The following is a 20,038-nucleotide window of genomic DNA, read 5'->3' on the forward strand; positions in this document are numbered from 1 at the left end:
TGTATGCGTACATGCATGGTATGTTTTACTGTTAGTCAGAATTTTCCCACTGGTGGTATCACAATGATCAGCATCTGAAGGTCAGAGCATTACTTTGGTCATCAGATTACTGTGGTATAAGCAGAGTGACATCAGCCCGATCGACTGAGTTTCCTAGAAGCCTGATGTTGTCATGCTGCACAATGACTCATGGTGTTTGATTTGTCATCATCTATTGGGTCTGCCCCCTATGGCTTACAACCATCATCCAGCTAATGGATCTAGGTATCCTTGATCCATTTTAACCCAAGGTCAAGCCATCTAAATATGCATTAATGCCTTTCTCCTTGCTGTTGTGAAGTATGGTCTCACAATTTGTTCTTGAGTCTTAAAGTCTGCAAGTTATGCAAAGTTATGGACATGATTTAAAAGCACACTCAAGGGAAGCTGTGTTGAAACTGTGTGCTAACATTTTTGACAGTGCTTTTCTTGACAATGGGGTTCAAACTCAATACCTTGGCATCATCTCTCTCCTAAAGCTGCAGCCAGTCTTTCACAAAGTACTTCCTTCTGTCTTATTGTCTAATAATCACTCCGAGAAGACCTACAAAAACATGTCTCCCTGCTGGATGATTTCCTGACAAGTACCATGAGATCTAATCGTTATCCCTCATTTATCCAGGGAGAAGATTTGGCAAAACACGACTGCTCTTTTTCAGCCTGACTTTAACCGTCAGACACTTAATCACTTTTCTCTTCAGCATTTTTTCTGTTAACCAGTGAACAGATCATAACGTATTCATCTTCCCTGCAAAGATTCACAAATAATAGGCTGGCATTGCTTCCATTGCCATATTTCCTTACCAATTACTGTTATCGTTGTGTTGTACTGTTCGCAATAGGTAAAATGTATCCTGTCTTTAATCCACAGGTAATGTGTCCCTGGTGAATCGACTAATCCTGGATGCAGGTCTGACAGCTGAACTGGTTAAACTTTGGAACGAGCAGACAGTGTGAGTGCCAAACATTTAAAAATACATTTTTCTTCTTACATGGAAATCTGTCTTGCATGTCCACACTATTGCTCCACCATATCATAGCTGATGATGCTTATGTCATGCACAATCTACTGACTGAGCCACAGTTTTATTTCCTTTGTCTTTACTTCGGGTGATTTAATCACGTCCAACTAGTGAAACACGATGAAAGCTAAGCATAAAATGCATATCGCACCCAACCATACTAAGTTCTGCCAAGACATGCTGTTTTCAGAACAAAATAGTTTCCTTTCATGGTATGCCCACTCGTCTGAAATAATCTGAACACACACTGCAGGGTATCTGTTTAACATTAGGACAAATAGAAAAGGGTGACTGTGGTCATAAAACAATTTGTGTCTGCAGCTTGGTCTCACAGTTCACAAACACTTTTCTAATATTCGTCCATGTGATTGGCTTTGATGTTTGATTGGCTGTTGTTTTCCATGTTCTCAGGGATGGAATAATGGCCAGATTTGTAGCCACAGATGGAGGAATAACAAGAGTCTACCCAAGAAGGTTACCCTCCCCTCTTTCTACTCAGGTTCACTTCAAGCGTTAGTTCTGGTGTCGTGAAACAGCGCACCAAGCTTTGCCCAAACATCTGGTGGTGTAAATGTGTGAGGTGAAAATGGATACAGACTGTACTGCTCTTAGGTTCAGCGCGTTTCGCTGCTATACTCACCTGTTCCACTGGGTTATTTTCCAGAACATAGAGGATTAGACACTTTAAGCGGAACTCCCATAGGTTGCCAAGCCAGTACAGAACATGGGTCAAATCCGCACATCCAGCAGCCAAACACAGCTCATTTTCCTCAATTTCCTGCTACTTTTATCTGAACTACATTTGGGGGATCTACTTGGTCAGAATATGATATTCCAGATGCAGATGAATGTATATTCCTCCTGCCTATAAAACATGAAATATTATCAGTAATTGCTTTTACTGGATCATGCCTGGACATATATCAACTGCATTGGGTGTGACTTATATTCCGATGACTGGCGTTTGGCTATATATTAAAATATAAATTGTTCAGATAGATCAAACACATTTGCTTGGTGTTTTATGGATATGATGGTCCATATATAATATTATGTGACTATATTAATGTTTTTAGTGCCGGGGAAGAGTGGACTGAGAATCCTGAGACATATGAGTCCAGCTTCTACAAAAGGACCCTGGACAATGAAATATATATTTTCACAGCTCCATCTTTCAACCGTAAGTTTTTTTCCTAAATGTTTGAATATGTGCACACTTTTATGTATGAGGATCTTCAATGTGGTTTGGCACTGAGCCTATCCTGCTCTCTGCCTTTGGACGTCCTCCCAATCCTACTGGCAAAGATCACACTCTCAGGCCTCTGATACCACTGCCTTTATCCTTCTCCTTTTCCCGCTGTGTCTTTCAGCACTCATCCCCTCTCTTCCTCCCTCCTGCCCTGTATACTTCCTGTTATCTCCACTGATCTTTCCAACAGACAATAGGACAGGCAGCCGTCAGTGTAATGTAGCCGCGCTTTACTCTACACTTGACTGGATTAACACATGTACTGGCCTCACAGACTCCACTCCACTCAAATACATTACTAGCAGCTAAACATCTATGGAATTTCCAACAATGGATAGCAAATATTCTCTTTTACTGTGATTCTCATTTTGAAATGTTCTCTGCCAACATCATTTTAAACATGATTTAGGTGAAATTGCTATAATTATCTCTTGTGTGTCCCCTCTCAATTGCAGCAGAGGGTAGGGAGCCTGTTACTGAGTCAGCTATTCTAGTGAGCAAAGCAGTGGACCTCACGATTGACGAAGTCACACTCAAACCAGCTGGTCAGTCTTGCTAATCCCAGATAGATTGCCTCTTGTGATGCAACATGAATAAAAAAGACTCAATAGCTGTACATCTGCATGTTTTGTGATTTCCTCTGTAGTGGTGGGAGTGAAACTTAATGTCTCCTTCTGGATGAGCATTTTCATGAATGCTACACTGAAGCTGAATGTAAGTTGTGTTAATAAGGTGTATTTGTATCTTTGACACATTTATCTATTGGTGTACGATAGTCATTTTGTTGTCTGGCTAACTTTTTTTATCTTTTTAGTGCAAGGATGAGATTTGTGGCTGTCTGAGGAATGACAAGGTACAGCAATGCAGGTTATTGAATCAAATCTGAGAATGTTTTGTTTATTGTCTTGTCTAAGATGTGTTTTCGTTACCATCACTGTGCAGACGGCCTTGATTAGAAATCGAATGTTACCTTACAGGAGAAAAAACATTACGATTGTAAATTGCCTGCAATATAACAATGTAGTCAAGCTTGTATCTCTTTTTAAAATACTAAAAGATGATTTTTCATTTTCCACACATTTTACCATTTTTTTATTGCATTTTTAAACTGTTTATCTTGTTACACTACAGCATGTAGACTGTGCCATCCTGGATGATGGGGGATTTCTTCTCATGTCCAACCACGATGAGTATATCACACTGGTGAGTTACCGGCAACCACTTTCTTCACCTTATCACAGCCGTAAAGGTTGAAATCAAAGACTTCATATTCATATGTCTTACTTTTCTCTACCTTTCTTCATACCTAGCTCCTCTTTGTCAGGGATCCATCAATCTCATATAGAGGTCAAATAAAGGGCCCATGACTCATCTAATGAGAATGTCCTGTTAGCTGTGAGCTGTTTGAAAGCTCCTGTAGGACGGCAGTGCATCCATGTCTCCAGTAAAGTAAAGCACTATCCTCTGGAGGAGGATCAAAGGGGAGGTTCTGATGCATTTTAGTCAGGCATGAAAGCTGTAGTGAAGTGTGTCCCCTGTGTATGCAAGAAGTCAGCTCTGCTGTGTTAGCTCCACTCTTTCAGGCTGCTGTGCCCCTGTGTGTGTCAGTGGTAGGACATACAGTACGTCTGGAAACTTTGCATGTCAGTCAAGGCAGGACATCTGCTGTCTTTGATCTTTTTACCATCCAAATGTCTGGCATACGGTTTATGGTCACCGAGCATTGGAATAAGCACCCTCCTGTCATTTTGTGATACATTTGGTGTCCGTTGGGGACACGCAGAAGTTTTTTGTTAGTTTGTTACATATTGTCACCATAGTTCTATGGTCAGTTATGGCCAGAGTCCTTTTATCAGGAATATATAAACACAACCATCATCCATCAGGTGTTAGCTTCTTGTGAAACTACAGTGACCTGTTCTCACTGTAATCATAGGATTATAAATATGCAACCTTCATTCAATATTAACGTAACATTAATACATGTAACAGGTGACACTGGAGAACACATCCACCCTCCAGCTATCCAGACTACTTGAGTAGAGGGTGAAAGGGCATGGCAGTAGAAGCACAGGGATAGAGTGACAGGTTAACAACTGTCTGTTTATATGTGAATATATGACTAAGACTATAAAGCCCCATCAGAGGAGATAGTACACAGCTGGATGTTTTGTTAGTACAAGCAGAGTCTTACACCATTTTTATTGACTGTTGTTTTTCTTTGTGTGTGCGCATGTGAACTGTTCTAGATAGGTCAGTTCTTTGGGGAGGTGGATCCTGTGCTGATGATCAACCTGGTCAACACCTCCTTGTACTCGTTCAATAAGACCTATGACTACCAATCTATCTGTGACCCAGAGAAAGACAGCAAGGCTGCAGCAGGACCCCGCTCCGTCTATGTGGTTAGAAACTCATTCCCACAACCTGTCAGATGGCAGCCACACTCTCTCTCTCATTATCACATTTACACATTTATGCATCTATAATAAATTAGTGTTTATTCTACAATTTGGTGAGGAAAACTGTTGATACAAAACTACATTGATTCTTAATTCCTGTAGTTTAAAATATTGTGATTGTATATTACATTTGTTTTATATTTATATTTCTAGGTTCGAAATAGTAATATAATAACGGACCAATGAAATGAATCATCATTCACGACTGAAATTCTTTTTTTTATCTTTCCCATCCCTCTCAGCTTTATTTTGGAATTTATTATTCATGACTTTCTTTTGCTGTCTCTTTCCAGCCTACCATTGCAGACATGCTCAGTATTGGCTGGTGGGCCTCCACTGCTGCCTGGTGAGTGTACAGGTTGTGTGTTTGTGTTTGTTTTTGTTTTCCTCCAATGTTTATGTTTGTTTGCGTGTGCGTTTTAGAGTGGGAGTTCATTTGTACTTGTACTAGGGTAGGAGTTGTATGAGAGTTGGCTTGTATGTTATTGAGGAATGAACCTGGCTGGGTCAGTGTAGGAGAAGGGCAGTTACACAACATTATACTGCATCGCTGTCTGTATGACTGTCCAACTGCAATTTAACCAGCTTTTAAAGAAGAATGACTGATACTCAGCCTCAAACAGATGTGTTGCTGTTGTTAAAAGTGTGTTGTTGTTCAATATAAATAAGTTAAAGATGGTATATTGACTCATCTATGTGACTCTTTTTTTTTGTCTCTGTGTCTAGGTCGATACTCCAGCAGCTCTTCTTTGGTCTCATGTTCCCCAACCTTCTAGAGGCAGGTGAGCCTCAAAAGCTGTGATTGATGTAACCATCAGCGTTTGACAGATTGTATTCCCACCACTCTCACTAATCTTTTCCAGCGTTGTTCTCTATTAAACCTGTCTCTTATTTCCAGCGGAGTCAGCAGATGATGACATATCAGATGCCATGTTTAAGGAGAGCTGCATCACCGAGCAGACTCAATACTTCTTTGACAATGATGAAAGTTCCTACTCAGGTGTCCTGGACTGTGGAAACTGTTCCAGGTATGTGGGTGGTTCGTCATATGTGTACAAATCTGCATGTGCTCTCTTTTCAGTGACTCTGTCCACTCACACTGTAAATGGGTTGCGTCATTCATGATTTTTCACCTCTGACTCTGTCTTCTTCCTGGACATCCTTCTGTTTAATGGTCTGCAGGGACGGGTCCAGAATAGTGTTCGTTTCCCTGGCCTCTTTCTGTTTTCCAGCCATGATTTCAGGCAGCTGTTTTCAGAGGAGTTCCGATCAGACGCACATTACCTTGATCTGTCAGTGACCGGAATTGCAGAGGGAAGCACAAAAGCTCCTTTATCTGTTTTTCTTCCTTTACTCTCTGGCTATACTTCAAACTCACTAATACACACATTCACGGACCACTGCACATCCACTTTGCTCTAACCTCCTCTTGTGTCAGTATGAGCTGTCGGAGGGAGTTAAATATGGCTGTAATTACTGGATGTTATGAGTCCCACGTGTCTGGTGCTTTATCCCCCAATGTTAACAACTGTAGACACAGAAACCTTCAGTACTACCATAAAACGCCAATCCCCAGAGGACAGAAGACATATATACAGTATGTGCACATCTGCACAAATACCTGTGTGTATGCAATACAAACTGTAAACTATATATGCTAATTCAATATGTTGTAGATAATTTGTTATATGTTTATTGGAGCATGATATCCTCACACCACAGGTATATTACTGTATGAATAGTGTAAGCACCAGTATGTTCGTGTTACCATGTGTGCTTTCTAGGATGTATCGTGCTGAGAAGCTGCCAAACACCAACCTAGTGTTCCTGATCACCGATGCCAAGGCAACATGTTTGTCGTGTGACCCCAGGCCGCTACGGCAGGCTGAACAACCCTGTATCCTTTCACTCAGCTCGTAAAAATCCAACATCCTTTTTACTTTCCACCCCTCCGTCCATCCCCCTGATGACAGGGGAGGCTTTAAACTCTCAATACAAGGACACACACCTAAGGAGTTTGCAGTAAGTCCCCCCTGAATGTTCACGGGTGAACAGTAAACCAGATGCACGGCATATGAAAGCCTGTCTCACGTTACTCCCAGGATTTTATGTTTTAATTTATCTGTGCTGCATGCTGCCATCATGACGAAATAAGGTTAGGAGCAAGAGTGTTTGTGTGCATGTACAATATGAGTGTGTATGTGTATATATACAGTATATATATATATATATATACTGCAGCTTCCTACTGATGTAACAGTCCAGATGTCATCTTCAGATGTCACCACCATGGGGTCAACAAGTTGCTAATAAGGATGCCACTTAACACATACAAACACTGGCACTTAAATGAAACACACATGCTGCTATAGTACACATATATATATATATATATATATATATATATATATATATATATTAGTGCTGGGCAAGTTAACGCGTTAATTTCGCGTTAACGCATTCATTAATTAACGCAGACAATTATTTTATCGCGCGTTAACGCATTTTTTTTATTTATTATAATTTTTTTTTTTTTTTTTTTTTTTTTAATTGAAAGACAAGAGACAATACATAGACATAACAACAAGAGGATGACAAGAACAGTGGGATAAAAGCCAGCAAACATCCTATAGTCAGTAATTTTAGTGCACCTATTTGCTGAAATTCACGGTAAACGCATTTAAACGGCACAGATCGGGAGTGAGCGAAGGACTTTGAAAGTTAGCGGAAAGATTAACGTTATGTTATTGCCCTTTTGTTCATATAGCAGTACTTTTAAAATGAAAGTGCGCAATACACTATTTTTGAATTCATTATTGAACTTTGCCATAACAATGCGATTAATCGCAAAAAATCCATGCGAATAATCAAGATTAAATATTTTAATTGTTGCCCAGCACTAATATATGTATATATATATATATATGTGTACTATAGCAGCCTTTCTGAGTTATTTTATTTTAATCTCTCTTAGATGTCAATGCGAGATCTAGAAAAATAAATCAGGGTATCTCCAACCAAGGCTGATGAGTTGAAACTACATAAGGCATTTTAGTAGTCAAATTAAGAGTCAGAACATAAATTAATAGTTGCTCTTCAAATTGTTAAATGTGCGCTGCTGGTGGTAAATTGCTTTTTCCTGAGTATCTGTTCAGCTGAAGGTCCAGATCCATGCGAGCTGGCTCAGAATCCCAGATACCGCAAAGGGCCGGACGTATGTTTCGACAACAATGAAGACGTAAGACACAACCGCACATGTACCTCCGTACAGAGAACATTGCTGGAAACAGCTCTATAAATGAGGCTTCACTGTTGGCCTCTGTCACTTCTGTCTGGTTTTCATCAGCATTCTGCAGAGATTCAAAGCACTGCTTATTTCTTCACTCTAATCCATGCTTGATTTATTCATTCAGTTACTTTGTTTTATTTATCCATTTATATATTTGTTTTTTTTCAGGATGTTGTATACAATTGTCACTCAATTGTTTTATTCATCATGCTTTTTATAATATTTTCTGTCATCATATATCATTCTTTTTTTTTATGATTCTGCTTTCCAATGGCTGCTGCTCTTGTCTGGTAGGATAAGCCCTTGTGCCCAATCAGCAGAGGTTCTACATTGAGCCCCACACCTCTCTTGTTGTTTCTTGTGCTGAGTGCAGGGTCAGTGTCCTTACACAGCTTCATGCAGACTTATTAACCACTATGAGTTTTAGGGCTAACACCTGCTGGTCGGTTGGGCGATTGGTTTGTCGATATGCTCTTTTCCGACCAAATTAATTCATATCTTTGTGGGTTGATTATTGCGGATTGGCTCTCAGAATGGGTCTCATAGGTGCGGCAGTAATTAAAAAGCCCTGACCCGTGCATCACTTGTTGATAGGCTTCGAATTTGAACATGTCAGAATTGTTCTATTTTCGGAAATCATATGAATATGGGCAGGTGCATGTTGGTCGGCTTTTAGTCTGTTGTTATCATTTAGGATTAAGTATAAAATAATTAGGTTAAAAATTAATTTTACCAAAATTTTCTTTGGTTGACTACAGCCCTAATGATTTTTACTGTTCCTGGGCCTTCAAGGGCAAATCAGGTACTGCAATGGCTGGCTTGAGAAGGAAATGGCCCACAAGAATTAAGTAAATAACACACTGTGGTAAAAAAAACAGATTCATTTCTTAGTTTCATGCCTCTCTCTCTAACAGAATGCCTGTCTTTTTTGGCATCTTGTTTTTTTTTTACCCCAACAGATGGAAAACAGGTTGAATCTTGGCAGTAAAACGTGTTGAATCAATTTGATATAATAGCATCGTACCAGCACAATTCATTTATATTAGCACAAAACTATGTATAAATATATTCGTAGCCATAATTGTTTTATATATTTGTATTTTCTCTCAAACTGAGTAGTCTATTAGGGTTTCAGAGAATGCAATGTAATAGACCTGAGACTGTAGCAAATGCCCTTATTTAGATTCCCTTGAGGAGATTGAATGAAAGTTCATGTATTGTACCGTTTGAGGTAAATCTGTAAAACAAAGGAGCAAGGTGGATAACTTGTGTGTGATCAATGCTTTGCCACCCAACTTTCAACAGTTTATAAGACGTCTAAATATTTGGAAAAGTTTTTTCCCATATCTTTGTGGACTGAGCCTTTCATTGTCTTCTAAAGGCGTAGATCACACACATAATGGGCCACTAATTCATGTGCCTGCGTGTTTATATTGGGAAGAATCTGTACTGGGAAGCAAAGGGAAGGGGAGGAATGGCTGAGGAAGTCAATGAACAGAGTAAAAGTAGGCAAGCATCCCTTTTCTTTTCTCTATCTGTCCCATTACTTTTGGCTCAGCTCCTCATAGGAAGACAGTTTGTGTCGAGGCCACTCGTAACTGGAGGAAACAGAGGAAGCTCCACGTGGCAGTCCTGCCCTTTGAATACAGAAGACTCCCACCTCTTTCTCCTAGACCTTCGGCATGCACGGATATCCTGAATACTCCCATCAAATACAAAAACGCCACTAACTGTCATAGGCAGGGGCATGCACATACACACACATGCACATAAAGCAGAATGAGGTCCGGAACGTCTCTATAACTGCGGCAGAGCATTTAAATGAGAAGTTCATTTGAGGAAATACACTCTACACTTTGCTTTCTTGCTGAGAGATTGATGAGAAGATCGATACCTCGCTGGTTGCTATAAAGCTACCACCGGCAGCCAGTTAGCTCAGAAGCGAGATATCTATGCCTTTAATATGACAGGTAGACTTAGGAATATGATAAGAGTGCAACACAGTAGGATATAACATGATAGAGATCCATTAGATACAGTACAATCATGAACTGTTCATTGTCAGTAGCAAAAGTAGTGGTGATGTTGGTAGTTTTAGTGGAGCTACTGGATGTAGGAGAAGACGCTGTATCTAATTGATTGACAAATGATTTGTTCAACAGGAAGATGATTCTGACTGTGGAGGAGGGACCTGCCTAAGCCTGTGTCTTTGGCCGATGCTTGGGCTCCAACTACTGCTGCTGTGGCTCATCACATCTTTACAGAACTCATGACCCCTACACACACACTCATACACTCACACACCGATCACCTCATCCCATAAGAGGCCAGAAGACACTTCAGTTATGCCATCCAGGAAGTATGCCGAATATTTGCAAAAAGACATTTTGTTTTCTGACGACAGTATCAGCATTTCCATTTTCCAATGCCAAAGGGTCCGCATTCATTTCCTTTTCAATTCAATCCGCATTCAATTCATTTTCAAAAATAGAGACACATTTACTGTGCTCAGCTGCACTCATTTCCATGAACTACTCCTTAATACCCTCCTATGGTGCAAGAGTAAGAGCTAACCAAACCCTTTAATTCTGCCTCATTCGTTTCTCTGATTTATTTAGCAGAGGTTGAAGAGTCCCACTATGCCAATTAAATATCATTAAAAGACTGTATGTTCACTGACGGCGTTGATTTGTGTAGTTGTCGATATTGTTTGTTGCTTATTATACTTACGTATGAATCATAATGCTGCAATGATTTATTATTGTTGGCAACCAGTGCAACTATGAAGATTATCCCTTTTTGTTTGAGTGTTTTTTAAATGTACTGTACCTATTTATTTTAATTTTTTGTACTCAAAATCAACTAGCATTTCGTGACTAGTTAGGTGTTGTATTGTAGCAGCATGTGCTCAGTACAGAGCTAAAGACAACACCAGTACTCTGACACCAAAGCTCCACACAGAACCAAGGACCGCAAATACACACAGACCTACTACAGAGAATCTTCAGGCTAGTTTATTTTAAGAGACTCCTCAGACGTGGGTGCGCATCAGTATTCAAGTTACAATGTTAGCTAAATAGATAGATACAGTAGAAAGCTCGCTGAAAAGTAAGTGAGATCATGCGAATTACAATATGTTAGCATATTACAATTTCAATCTGATGCATCAGATTCCCAGTGCCTACGTAGTAGCTCAAACAGTCTGTTATCTGAATGAAGCAGTGGACCAGAGTTGTATTCTTGCCATGTATGCTTCTTTGATCAGGCTTGCTGCAGTATAGCAAAGAAGGTAGCCCTTGCAGTAATATGTTGTGAAATGGGCAAAATCTGCTGCAGTTATTCATATTTGTGGCCCAGGCAGAAGTAGAAACAATCAAAATTTTAATTATGGGAGAATATAATTTCCCTCCATGGTCCAAACAAACCTAAACCAGACTTGAGCTTTGTTTTCCAACACCTCTCTTTATTAGTCCTGTTTCTGTTCCCTTTCTGGATCACCAGACTCAGGAGCCAAGATGACTTGTGAATGAGATCAGCATATCAAAATGACTGTTTCATTGTTTTCTTTTCCTTGCTGTTCTCCTCATGCTTGTTTCCTCTTTTTGTTTTGCTCTATAAGTGCTGTGAAGCAGGCACTGAAAGCTCAGTGTCGTAATGCTGCAATGTCATGGGATGAGCTTGTTCTGTGTTTGAACGCTGTCTATGCCTATGATCAGCATCAGGGCCTGTTGGAGAGAACTTTGAGAATACACTACTACCAGTGGTAATTTTGCATTGCCTTACATTACCATGAGTCATAAAGGTCGCACTTTAGTGTTTGTTTTCCTTTTTTAGCGATTTAAACAAAGTTGAGTTCTCTCCACCTCGCCTTCATGGTGACCTTGTTGAGTGTTCAGGTTATGCCTGTCTATCAAAGTCGCGTGTTGACTTGTGTTTTAACCCGGGGGTCCCGTGTCTATGTGCAGGCATGTGCGTGTCCCTCCGATATCTGATTGTGCTTTATTACTGCACATGAATTACTCTTTTGTGGAACTTGATTAGCCTGAATAAATTTTGTATACATTTGTACACTACTACTATTTACTGTATAAAAGAGAAAATGAAAGAAAAGAAAAAGTGTTTATAATATGGTGTTGATTATTGTGCAAATATATATTCACAATAAAAGTGTTGTATTGTTATGACCTGAGGTGCTCATTTTTATTGTCACATCTGACCGCTTGATTTGGCTCCGCTTGGATCAGACCAAACATGTCGTACTTCCTGGAGAAAGAGAAATTCGCTAACAAATCTGTTTCACAGTTTGTGTATGAAGTACATGTTGGTGATTACTACTTTGTCACATAGCCTTGTAAATTTGAATTCTCTCTTCACTGACTAATAACACAAGATAATTTGGGAAATTAGGATTAAATAGTTATTTAACACCAGGCTGAAAATCAGTGTTTCACTACCCTCTCTGGTTGAAAGTTAATAGTCTTTTACATCTGACCACTCATAGCATCACTGTCGGCTGGGATTTTGTGGTTTGGTGTGTTCAGAAATGTGCTCTGTTACACGTGTAAGTATGTGTGACAAACAGGTTACACTTTTACATCGCTGCAGGAAGGTGAGAAGTTAAACCAATGAGAGCCTAACTATGATGACACAGCATGGCAGTGTGCTCTCACTGAGGTCATAATTCAGTTTTTTCAATTATGTGATGCCTCTGGCAACATTATTGACACAGACAGTTCAGCAGCAGTATGCCAGCCGCTAACGTCAGAGTAGTTGTGCATTACGAGCACTTTACTTTGTGGTAGTTGTGTTTATCTGATGGAAATCTAAGAATCAATACAGCCACGGTTTTGGGTGGAGAATAAAAAGACGTTTGTTTTTCTTGTTGATGTGTCAGACTGGGAGGTCTTCGTACGTGTGTTATATAGCGATATGTAGAAGGGAGGTTGTAACAGGATACTCTTGTAAATGGGGACAAGGTCGTACCCTTTAACATGCCTGACTTAAGAAGTTACAGACGCAGGAGAAGCAGGGACAAGTTCTACATCTCTTTTCAATTCATAATTTGGAATTATCCATAAGCTAAAAAAACAAAAGAAAATGCATCAATGGATGTTTTTTTTTACAATGTGTGTCTTAGTTTTGTGGTTCTGCCCTTTTATTTGTGACAACTTACCAACTTCATTGCTGACATAGTGGAACTAAAGTAGCTTAACTGAGTTAATTCAGCACATGCAACAGCATCCCTATTTTTCTCTTTTCTATTCTGTCCTCTTATTTTTCCTTTGCCGGGTGGTTGACAGTCAAATGTGACCAGAGTCATGGTAAGAGAGCAAGAGGGAATGCAATGCAATAAAGCTTGCAGGCCATAATCGAACAATGGGTTCATGGTTACGGCATTTGTCTTAGACAGCAGGCCAAACACAAAACAAGTCCATATTTTTACCATGGTATTTAAACTGTATTTTTGGAAAGAAAATAAAGTTGAAATTAAAATACCTTACCTTACATTTTATTTTCTGGTTTAACTTTGGGCTTCCATACTTGCAAGAAAGGAAATATGTGCACATGTAAATCTACAATTCAAAGATGATTACAATGGACATTTTTGATTCCCCCTTGGTTTTGCATCCAAAGGAATGTTTTAGATAACTTGGTTGAATTAAGGATTTGTTTAAAACTTGTGTGATAGTAAAACTCCATTCTGAGTTGTTCTTTCAAATTAAGATGTTGATGCAGTTGTCAAACAGAACAATGATTCATACAATAGAGGCAGATCATTTGAGTGACAGCTATTTTCTTCTTTTGTTTTAACTCCATTACCAAATACTGTACCCTTTTTCAAGCACAGTTTTGATGTTTTATTCTGCCAATCAGCCTTTTTATTTACCTACCCGCCAACTACTATATTTCTACAGAAGACCATTAGAGTTAGGTTCCTCAAGACAGTACATTTCGTCCAATCTAAAGCCTTCAAAGCAGGAACTGTATGACTCATTGGTGGTTAAGTAAAAGTCAGAGTGTCTTTTTGAGTTTGTTCCACTAATTGCAGGAAGTGACACATGAGATTGATGCTGCATCAACAAAATGACCCATGACTGGATCTCCAAGGATCAGCACGTCATTAGTGAACCCCTCTAAAGTTCATTTGATAGTAATACAGCATCCATTTGCGTAGAGTTTTACCAGTAAATGCTATTTTTGGAACTTTGATTGTATCATTAGTCCTATATTTATCCCCAACACTCTCAGCAGCCTCTGGGTCATGACAGCCCGAGGGCAATCAACCCAAGTCAGAATAAACTTCTGGTAATTTACTTTAGCTGCAGGATTTTTAATTGACACCATTTGTTTTTTTTCTAATACTGAAAAAGTTTACACTTCCTGTAAGCAGCAACATAGAGGTCAAAGTTGTTCCATCACCATATAACACAGCTGGGCAAGGGCATCAGGGTCACGAAGGTTCTGTACATCCCGTAAAAAAGCTAACCAATTCCTTACTGTGCAGCGAAGTCTTACAGTATTGTTAGTGACTGCTTCCTGACTGACTACTGTTTGTGTTCCTGTATGAGGGACACTACTTCTACCCAGACTTGGATCAAACAGTATTTGTAGATAAATCTATATGTTTTTGCTAACTAAATTGATTTTCTTTTGTCGCAAAAGGAAAATACAGAAAGAACACCAAACACACACTTGGCATGGATTATCAGGAAATGTCACAGGTTTTTCCAAGCCCATAAACATGACCACACACTTGTCTGTTCTACCTTGGTTTTTCCCTCTGCTCCTCTCTCAGATTGTAAGCATGCTGTGCGTGAGTCTGAGTGTGTGTGCTCAGTGTGATTGGCAGGCGTAACACTGGAAAACTCTGTCCAGGTGAACAGTCTCAACGGGACACATTCCTTTCAAGCCCAGATTGGGGATGATTTGTGAATTTGTGGATTTTAGAGCGGGGCCTAACATACATTAACTGGTAACATGAGGTGTTAGATTTGTGGGGGGCATGCACATTTGCCCAGGTTAAAGAGTATATGTCATTCTCGTCATGGGATCAGGCATTTGGTTGAGTCTCTTTCTTCATATTTTTTTTCTGAATATGTGAGTACTAGCCAGTCACTGTTTTGTTTGTATTGTGCACACACATGAGGATGCATATGCAACAATGGTTTACGTCACATTCAATACAATACAAACCCATAGAGTCAGAATAGTCATTAGACCTGACACCCTCATCTGATGAAAATAATGTAAAAAAGAGGATATTTTCACCACGGACACCGTTAAAGCTACTATGAGGTACTTTGATTTTTATGTTGATTTTGGTGGTCCCTGTGAACTAAAGCGGCAGTGTTTCAGGGCACCAGACTCCCTTCAAAAAATATCTTATTTCAGCAGGGTCTGACAGTCTGCCCCGCTTAGTCCTGGTTCTGGATCTCACGTGACAATTCCTTCCCTACAGCAGGCCCAGCAATATGGCCTTGGCCTCCAGCAGTGTGCTGTCGGTGTTGGCTCGCTGCAGGGACCGGCAGAGCAGCGAGGCGAATCTCTGCTCCTGGCCGGAGGAGGAGCCGCTACTGCCTTCGACCTGCAGGGGCTCGAGGGGCTAGGGCTGTTCACTGCCGGCGGCCGAATCTGAGCTGCTGGAGTTTCTGGTGAAACTGCATCCATATTTTGTTCATCATTCAAACTTCAATAAACAAGTTTAAGGGGTGAATAGATTGTGACCACTCATAGCACCATGAATTGTGTATCATTTGCAAATGCTATCCGCCTTGTCTCAAGGTGGAATTCACAAAAGATATTATGCTAATGATATTACAGCGCAAACATAACGTTTTGTAACTAAATTAAATTTGCCCTTTTTGCGGGGGAAAGGGAAGAAATAATTAGTTTATTCTTTTATAAAATATCCATATTTTTCATTAATTTGGTCTCATCTATTTTCAAAAATGACATTTACAGTTACCACTAACTCTGTGAAGATGCTAATAATGTCGTAACTGCGTGTGGCTATAAGTGCTGCTCTTGTGAATTGGACTGTTATTGCATGAGGTCAAATTGCATAGAGAGGGGCATATTTTATGCCAAATGTGCAAACCATATTACCTCATTTACATAGGCTAGTGCAGAGGAGCAACAAGAATATGTTTGCTTGGCAGCACAATTATGGGTGCATTTCACCCTTTGCAGGTTGTTAGAGAATTACACAGTTTCTTTTTGTCTTATTTGTGCAGGTTTAGCCACCGCAAAAGCCGCACTATTCTTTGTCTCTTACTCTTACGGTCTACAGCAATAAGAGAGGACACGTGAGGCTGTACTTTTTAATTTTACTTGTTTTGTTAGCATACTTAACATGCTAACATTTGTCAAGTACCTAACACAACATAGGCTGATGGGAATGCCATTTGCATGTATTTGATCATAAACTAAAGTATAGAACAAGTATAGGACAAATTTTGACCGGATGATGATGCTAGATGAAAAATGAGGATCACTGAAGTTATTGAGATTCATCCTCTGGGGATATTGAATGTTGCAATTTTGTCCCAGATATTTTGGTTAGGTGCTCAACAAATAAAGTGTGACTGATTTGTTAATTGACAAAATAGTTGATTGACAACATATTTCATTGACTATTCTATATCGTCATGCCTAATTATCAATCTCACTGCTTTTCTTGGCAAGACCCGCCCTGCGCTGTATTAAAGCGCTAGGATTGGCCAGATGTCCATGCTCGCCAAGGTAACGGCAACTCGATTAGTTCATGTCCTATGTCTTGACCAGTGAGCTATCCTGACCTAATTACTAGAGGTAAATACAAATATTGTTAACCGATCGTCTCTGCCTCAACCAGCTACACGGGCAGGTCTTGCCTCGAAACTGACTAAACCGAGCGCTGACTAAAGCAGAGCATGTCTTCTTACAGGAGAGCTATAGTTAACCTTAGCTGTTAGCAGCCGGTGAGAGTCCTGCACTGTGTTTGGCTAACAGAGCTAACAGCTAGCGTAACATTAAACACGCGCAATTGTGGTTTGTATTCATTCAGAAGTAGTCATTGCAGACACATGTGGCGGAGATATGCACACTAGTGAACTTTTACTTTGAGTTGGTTTTGTTGGTGTTTTTTTCATGTCTCGAAAAGTCTGATCTCACAACTGAAAAAATAAGTGAGCAAATTAGATAGTTAGGTATACTAGGTAAACAACAGAGAGAGGACGGAGTAAACTGGTAAAACTTTTGCAACAGGCTCAGACCCCACAGAACATGTCTGTGTGTTTTCATGCTTCAAGTTACCTGCATGCGTGTCTGGCGATTCACTCAGGTGGGCTCTGAAGACCCAGGCTGCATGCTGTCCCGCTTGACCTATAAGCTATGTTCACCATCAACATGTTAATTACACGTATGAGGTCTGACACATAGACACATGTGGGATGAAATATACCTGCTGCCCCAGAGCAGCTTTTTCCCCTCTGTTCTTTCATTTTACATACCACCCTCCCTCCCCTGTGTCTCTCCAGTTCTACGTGAGTCATTGGGGGGGGGGGGTAAATTAGCAGTAAGCAGAAGACAAGACAAGCTGACTGTTAGCAGATGTGTAAGAAATGAGGAAACACAGGTTTAGGCACTATTTTAGGATATGCACTCCCCTTCCCCTTCGGGCAGTGTTTGGTTTCCTATCTTGCCTGCAATTTGTGCCCTTGTGTAGAATTTGTGTTTCAAGTGTTTCACTTAAGCCAAATTCCAGATTTTGGATAGTGTTCAAGTGAAATGTTTAAACTCGTTACTGTATTAAACACCGGTGGGTAAACTGGCTTTTATAGAGCAAAATTCTGATCAAATTTCAAGCTCTAATGAAATCAGGAAAGCATCGGTACTACTATAAACTACTGTATGCAGGACGATGGTTTGAAAAATAAACATTTGTATCTGAAACAAGACAATAGTACAAAATAGTCCTTCCTTTACAATATAGCTTGTGTATTTAAACATGACCTATTTGTGTGTGTTTTCCAGTTTGTTTCAATGTTGTGCACGTTTGAGTGACTGACAAATACTGTCAAAGGGGCAAGCACAATGGAGTGTGTGTGGGATGTTGATGTGTTTGCGCGACACACTTCATGTGTACCATGCTAAAGGATGTGTGTCATTTAAACAGTTATGGCTTGTGTGGATATACAAACTCACCAGGCCATTTTGTTGATGACTTGTTCCAAGGTTCTGTCGCAAACGTTCACATCAACACCCATAAACACAGGAGGCGGTACAGACAAAGGGCTGAATAAGGACTGTTGAGTTTAAATGGTTAGTGTGTCTTAAGACTGATGTGGCTCAACATAAGAATTTTCTTGTGAATTTGAAAAGCTGCTGTCTAAAGGTGAAACTGACTGCAGACTCACAATTATTCTTGTAAGTTTTACTTACAAAAGGTTAATTTGTGGGAAGTAAAATTGGGAAGTAAAATCGCTTTTGCCCCCCCACTCCACCAAAACAAAAGACACTTCTGCAGACATGAAAACGTTCAATTTTGAATGATTCAGCATGTCATGACTCATTAGTAAGACTTTGCTTTCTACTTTCTTTGTAAACACAGAGCAATTTTCAGTCAGTGACAATGACAAAGGCAGTTGTTCTCTGTTGAAGAAAAATCAATGGCATATCGAGTGTTTTACTGTATATCTGTTGAAGTCATCTGATCATCTTTAAAGCTATTATTGGGGAGTTGGTGTTGGTGACTCGGCCTGCTAGTGTGCATTATCATGTGTTAAACTCCAGTTTTGCATTTAGATCTGCTAGGCACTCTCCAGCCTTTTTTTTTTTCTTCGTCGTGATCTGAAAAAGTCAAATGAAAATGTGACTTGAAGGCAGACCACAGAGCTGAATGAGGGGGAAAAGTCTGGCTTTACACATGTTTTGTCCAAGAAGCTATATTTTGCAACTGTTGTGGACAGAGTGCGTGTTCGTAGTTCATTTGTGTTACCCGTAACTGTCAGCAGTGACTACAATCACATACACTGACAACAGGAAGTGTGTGTTTGTTTAAAGGAGGATCTCTTGACAGAGTATCTGTGTTTATAGCATCTAGGCCCACCACTGTCATCACTAACCCCAACACACGCGCACACACACACACACACACACACACACACACACACACACACACACACACACACAACCCATAAATGTCTTTAGTTTCTCATTAGAGTGAAATACCTCAGCCACCTCTGCTCTGCACTTCCTCAATCTGGGTCCCGTTCCACTTTCCTTATCTCTCCCCGTCTCACTCAAACTATCACACTGTCTGTTCCCTATCCCTGTCATCCCTGCTTTCAATTTTCCATCCCACTCTATCTCTTCTACATACGGTCGAATGGCTGTAATCTGGAAGAGAGGCTGGAACGATTAGAGGTCACAGCGAGGTCCAAGTAACTTGCTGCAGATGAAAAACACATATGGATGCATACATACGCACACATGTACAGATGTATCACAGTATACAAAGCATGACTCACACCATGCACACAAAAACTTCCAAACAAATCTGCAGGAAGTCTATTAATACTCCCCACACTCCACAAATATGCACTGAGACAGCCCGGCCTTCAGCACACTGTCTGTATTGTGCCTTCCTGCTACAGTCCATCCATTTTACTCACATTGCTCTTCATCTACGCTATCTCAGCATCAACTTCTTCATCTCCATATCATCTCCATCTCCAACTGAACTTCCTCCCTCCATTACTAGCTGCATGAAGATATGACATTTCTGGCAATAACCAGCCACAGATGTGAGGAGTCTTGAATGGTGACGAGCAGTAGGCTACCAGGTCTCTCTAATTTCCATCTTTTAGCAGAAGTCGTGGCTCTCAGACGCAGTGAAAACACCCACTGGATTTTTGCTGGGAGAGTCAGTAATGAGATTGTGGTGATGGGGGCTCAAACTAGCTCAATCTGCTGCTCGTTATGTGTGAGCATGCGTGTT

At 40.2% G+C, this 20,038-nt stretch overlaps 1 protein-coding gene across 2 annotated transcripts in view; it reads left to right on the top strand.

Annotated features, from left to right (window-relative positions):
* The window catches only part of LOC116389896 (voltage-dependent calcium channel subunit alpha-2/delta-1), a 54,920-nt gene extending 42,690 nt beyond the window's left edge, over positions 1-12,230 (top strand). For both annotated transcript variants that reach the window (XM_031859007.1, XM_031859015.1), the window contains 14 exons: positions 911-992; positions 1,473-1,535; positions 2,138-2,241; positions 2,766-2,855; positions 2,957-3,024; positions 3,125-3,163; positions 3,442-3,513; positions 4,560-4,712; positions 5,063-5,115; positions 5,496-5,551; positions 5,668-5,797; positions 6,554-6,666; positions 7,925-8,007; positions 10,221-12,230. In XM_031859007.1, the coding sequence (XP_031714867.1) occupies positions 911-992; positions 1,473-1,535; positions 2,138-2,241; positions 2,766-2,855; positions 2,957-3,024; positions 3,125-3,163; positions 3,442-3,513; positions 4,560-4,712; positions 5,063-5,115; positions 5,496-5,551; positions 5,668-5,797; positions 6,554-6,666; positions 7,925-8,007; positions 10,221-10,331 (1,217 nt within the window). In that variant the 3' untranslated portion in view covers positions 10,332-12,230. The remainder of the gene's footprint in view (positions 1-910; positions 993-1,472; positions 1,536-2,137; positions 2,242-2,765; positions 2,856-2,956; positions 3,025-3,124; positions 3,164-3,441; positions 3,514-4,559; positions 4,713-5,062; positions 5,116-5,495; positions 5,552-5,667; positions 5,798-6,553; positions 6,667-7,924; positions 8,008-10,220) is intronic.
* Positions 12,231-20,038: the final 7,808 nt, after the last annotated feature.

This window comes from Anarrhichthys ocellatus, unplaced genomic scaffold (assembly GCF_004355925.1).
Source record: "Anarrhichthys ocellatus isolate YVR2014 unplaced genomic scaffold, GSC_Weel_1.0 scaffold2, whole genome shotgun sequence".
Classification (NCBI taxonomy): domain Eukaryota; kingdom Metazoa; phylum Chordata; class Actinopteri; order Perciformes; family Anarhichadidae; genus Anarrhichthys; species Anarrhichthys ocellatus.